This window comes from Phragmites australis, chromosome 22 (genome assembly GCF_958298935.1).
Source record: "Phragmites australis chromosome 22, lpPhrAust1.1, whole genome shotgun sequence".
Lineage (NCBI taxonomy): Eukaryota > Viridiplantae > Streptophyta > Magnoliopsida > Poales > Poaceae > Phragmites > Phragmites australis.
This window is the reverse complement of record NC_084942.1, coordinates 8607327-8612230: the sequence shown is the minus strand read 5'-3', so window position 1 is coordinate 8612230 and position 4904 is coordinate 8607327. Positions and strand designations below refer to the sequence as shown.

Here is a 4904-nt window from a genome sequence, read left to right as displayed (position 1 = left end):
AATTACTCCACCAAAATAAACTACGGAAGAGACTATTCATAGAGTTAGCTAATCTACGAATAAATAAAACTAGTGTGTCTGAAGGACTCTATCTAAATTTACAGTGAAGTTTGAAGGGAGCTAAAACTCTCCCAAACAAACCCACTATAAATACACGTAGCTTCTCCCATCTCTCTAAGAGGCAGATCTTGAACGTCAATTATTGATCCAAGAGCACTGTGAGCTCTCCCACCAATACATCAGAAGAACCTTCCGGCTTCCCCTCTCAGTTCTACCTCCTCTCAAAAAACAAAAAGAAAAAACAGAGAAGGGGAAAGAAAACTAGACAGAAACCCGGCCGCCGCCGCCGCAATGCTCTCCGCCGTGCGATCCCGCACCCTGGGCCGGTGGCGCCCGCCGCCGCACCTCCTCTCGCGCCTCCTTTCATCCCCCTCCGCTGTCGCCTCGCCGGAGGCGCTGTTGGAGCTCCCGGAGGTGGAGAAGGTGCTGCGCGACGTCCGGGCCGGCGACGTGCGCGTCTTCCCCGTCGGCGAGGGCGGTCTGCACGGCGGTGCATGCGCCGACTACATGGTCGTCGCCACCGGTCGCTCCGACTGGCACGTCCGCAACATCGCTCAGGCGCTCCTCTACAAGGCACGTGCCCCCGAATCCCCCCTCCTCTGCATCCCCTCGTAGAAGAGAGCGAAAGGAAGGTTCCTGGTTTTGCCTGGGACATCACACCAGCGTGATTCTTGGTGGCTTATTCTGCCTTGAATTGCAAGATTTGAGACCTGCTAGGTTCTTGATTAATTTTTGCTGCCGTAAGTTCGCTATTTTCCGAATCAGTAACATCTGGGATTTGATGAAGGATTTATGTCAGCAATTGGGTTGGGATGGGTATAGTTCGAATTGATTGCATTCATGGGTAAGTTCTCGCCGCAGAACTGAGTCAGCCCCTGGAATCGCCAGGACAATTTGGGTCATAGGATTTCTCTTTGTGGATTTAAGAAATCTCATGTTTGTTGGCCTCGTCTGCTGGAAATCATTCAGAAATATACTATTACTACTAGTAATCAATTTCTAGACTTGAGAACTATACCATTCTCTGATGCACCAATACTATACTGGTGTATTTGTGTAGTGATTTCTTCTGGGTACTTGTCTAAGAGGCATAACTGATTATTTTCAGCTTTTAAATTAAGAAGGGAAAGCTATAACCCATTATTAGCTCAGATATCCGGGGACATGCCTTGGACATGGTCCATCCTGGCACCAACCCTAGAAAGCCTCCAATCCCATGTTCGGCACAATACTTATACATCTCCCATGACATGTCTTTGCGTACAGAAACCTGAGCCTTGTGCCGACTCTGTATGCTGAGAAAAAATAGGGTGAGGCCAACAAGTGTCATTGTAGCATGTTTTTGTTGTAGCAGTTAGTTTGAGTGTTCGACTACACCTTGTACTGCTACCAATGGCAAGATAGACATGTAACCAGAATTGGCAGTGGTGAAAATGAAAGAAATTATTTTTGATGACAGAAACAACATTGCACGTATTTGGAGGGGCAAACACAAATTTCTTGATATAAAAACGCTCTTCTCCACTTCCTAATCTCTCGGTTTTTACTACTTGTAATGGTTATTATTTATTCCTGGTAATATCTTCGAATATTCCATTATATTGACATGTAGTGTACATAGTTTTTTTGAAGTCTCCCCTTCAGTGGCTATGCACTACTTTGAGAAATTCCACTGGTCATGCCCATGGAAAATACGTCTATGGTATTGAATTGTTCCTTTCTTGTTACAGATAAAGCAGAAGCAGAAGGGCTCTGATAGAATACTGATGCCGAGTGTAGAAGGCCAGCAAGCTGGAAAGTGGGTTGTCATTGATTCTGGTAACAGCTACAACTCAAATTCATCCTTTCCACTTTGTAAATTTAAATTGTAGCAATTTTTTAACTTTTGTTAAAACTGCATGACATTGAAAATAGTTTCTTTGTATTGACATCTGAATCATCTGATTGATGACATGAAGCATGATTTTTCTCCCAATTCATTGTATCTTGCTACTATAACAACTGCATTTCTTACTGTTTTGATAGAACTGGACCAGATGACATACAAGTGATTAACCATAGTACAATCATCATAAAACACTCCATGAACCATTTCTCTCATCACAGATTTTGTAATTGTGTTCAACTTCAATTTTGAGTACTTTATTAGCTTTGTTATTTTTCCTTTAGTTCATACCTGTTTCCAAAAATCAACGGAGCTTGAATTTCGTTAGCAAAGATTTGACTTTAAGGTTCAACTCTATGTGAGTACTAGTCTTGTCTCAAGTAAGAATTCAACAGTGCAATTGCAATGAGCATTTTGTGACTACATTGTTATTATTAAATTGTTTGTGGAATTTGGAATCAGCTTTTGGCAATATAATTACATTTTGGGGTGCTGTTTGACCTAAAAAATGTACTAAACATATGAATTCCAGGTATGACGTGAGCTTTGGCTATAATATAACTTTGACTATTTATGTCACATTGTGAGTGTTTATAATCTGGATAACACAGCAACAAAGCAATAGATCAGACAGGTTATACTATTATTAATATATGGAATTTCATGGCAATTTAGAAGCTAAGTTTGATACTAATAACACACTATCCTAAAAACGGAGTAGCTTGCATTCCAAACTTTAGTTTCTTGGTGTGTACTTCTTTCATTTCAGTTATACGCTATCCAAAGTTGTTCTGAATAAGTGATCAATTCTGGTGTTCTATGTCTTATTTGTGCAGCTTAACTTTTTGTTATGTCAGGAAGTTTTACTTCTTTCATTTCAGTTCCACGTTATCCAAAGTTGTTCTGAATGATTGATCAATGCTGGAGTTCTCCGTCTTATTTGTGTAACTTAATTTTTTTTTTATGTCAGGAAGTATAATCATCCATGCACTTGAAGAAAGAGCTAGAGAGTATTATGATTTAGAAAGCATTTGGTCAAGAGAGGTGTCTCCTAACATTTCCGTTCAGGTTAGCAAAAGTACAACTGTTTCTTTATTGTTGTTTCCATATGATAACTGGTATCTTATGGCTCTTATTATTGATTATTAAAGTTGGTTCCTAACCGCAATGAGTACAGCACTTCATACTGTATTCCTTTGATGTCATTTCATGTTGTGGAAAGTATAAACATGATAATAGTTTGAATATCATGGCTACATTGTGATACAAATGTATTAACTGTACACTGCGATATTCAACAGCAGCACGGCTACATTGTGATACAAACGCATGGATACCCCCCTCCCACATGCACAAGCATGTGCACACGCGCGCGCGCACCAGCTTTACATCTCAGACAAGGAAAAACCATGTAATTTTCATATTAAATGCACACAATATAGAAAGAAAAACATGAGTAATCTCATTGCTGTTCATCCTAACTTAGGGCTTTGCTTGGCACATAACCGGTATGTAGGCATGATTTCCTATCCAATTGGACTTGGTGCTGACTTTGAGTAGTTTTGTGGTTACAAATTTGGTTTTGCGGGGACGTACGTATTTGTCAGTTATGAAAAATGTCCAAGTAAATTTGTCATCAGATGGCTGAGAAAAATAAGAAAATAATTTGAAAGAGGAAGAGGGTTACCTCGTATGCCTCTTCAGGTTGCCCCTTAACATCTACAATTGTTCAGCTTGGTACTCCTGTGCCATGGTCATTGCCTTTGAGGGGATGTCGGTGGCAATAGGGTTCCCAAGCTTCATGTGTGTAGGATGTTTGGGCTTGGCTTCCTGCAGTCCAGTAATCTCTGAGACATGCTCAAAACAGTCTAAATTTCTGTGTTGCCAGTGAAATAACTGGAGCTGTGCTTTCGTTCAACTGGGAATCAAATTATCCAGATAAATTTGATGTGAAATTAAGTTGCACAATCTTTTCAGGAATAGACTTTGCATTTCTTGTGTCTTCGTCTGGAGCATTTGTTTTTAAATTGGATGGACCAGAGGCACGGTATAGTTTGTGCTGTTCAAATCCTTGGTTAGTTGCAGTACCACAGTCCCTCTGCTTGGTCTGAAATTTGACATGGACTAGAACAGTTATTTGTGTATAGTCGAGTACCCGCTATTAGGATTTCGTTTTGGTTATATCATTTTAAACTCGATTCACCTTTTCTTTTCCCATTGAGTTACAATGCTCCCAATACTTCTGCAGGAGTTGGAGACCTCGCTGGCAAAGACACGTCGCAGAAACCGATCACAGAAACCCATGAAGAGCATCTGAACTCACATGTCAGTGATTTTCAATGCTTCTGCAGTACTGCAAAGGATTCCGGTGGGAACTCGATGGTCTGATGCTATGATCTGATATGTGAGCTCCTCAATTTTTTCTTTTGTAACATCTTTTACTCGCCAAAATTCGTGCAACCTGATTTTGGTGATGTGTAATGAACTAAAATCGCCTTAACATAAGATTCATTTGCAAATTTACCCAAGTTCACACAAGGTCGTGGGATTGGCAATCCATTTGCATCCTTACAAATATACTCATGGAAGATGGAACCTAAACATTGAATTATAGCAATCTCGTCGGTAATTTTGAAGCCTGCAGTGCTGCAAGGGACACAGGGCAATACACGTCAATATAATTATGGTTCATGCAAATGCTAAACAACATTTTTTTTCCTTTTTGGAAAAAACATATGCACACCTCGGAAATTTGGATTGACGTCGATGCAGGTCGCGAAGAGCGGAGTTAGTTCGGAAACAAGTGAACAGAGCAAATCTTGGCAATATTTTGAGCCTTTATCCCACCCCGACGTGGTGAGGCTGGAATCCCAAAATAATCAATAATAAATTTTGTTATCTTCTAAAGATAGAAATGTTTATTTTCCACTAAAAAAGGTAGAAATGTCCTGTCGTTTCT

The 4904-nt window shown here is 40.4% G+C and overlaps 1 protein-coding gene across 2 annotated transcripts; it reads left to right on the top strand.

Moving 5' to 3' along the window:
- The first annotated feature begins 245 nt into the window (after positions 1 to 245).
- Positions 246 to 4546, top strand: LOC133904298 (protein Iojap-related, mitochondrial). Of its 2 annotated transcripts, none has more exons than XM_062345763.1 (4): positions 246 to 633; positions 1791 to 1878; positions 2916 to 3013; positions 3247 to 3375. In XM_062345763.1, the coding sequence occupies exons 1-4, from the start codon at positions 352 to 354 to the stop codon at positions 3358 to 3360; spliced, it is 582 nt and encodes a 193-aa protein (XP_062201747.1). In that variant the 5' UTR covers positions 246 to 351; the 3' UTR covers positions 3361 to 3375. The 2 variants fall into 2 exon arrangements, with proteins under 2 accessions (XP_062201747.1, XP_062201749.1); XM_062345765.1 differs by lacking the exon at positions 3247 to 3375 and adding an exon at positions 4194 to 4546 and having other exon boundaries at positions 255 to 633.
- The last annotated feature ends 358 nt before the right edge of the window (positions 4547 to 4904 follow it).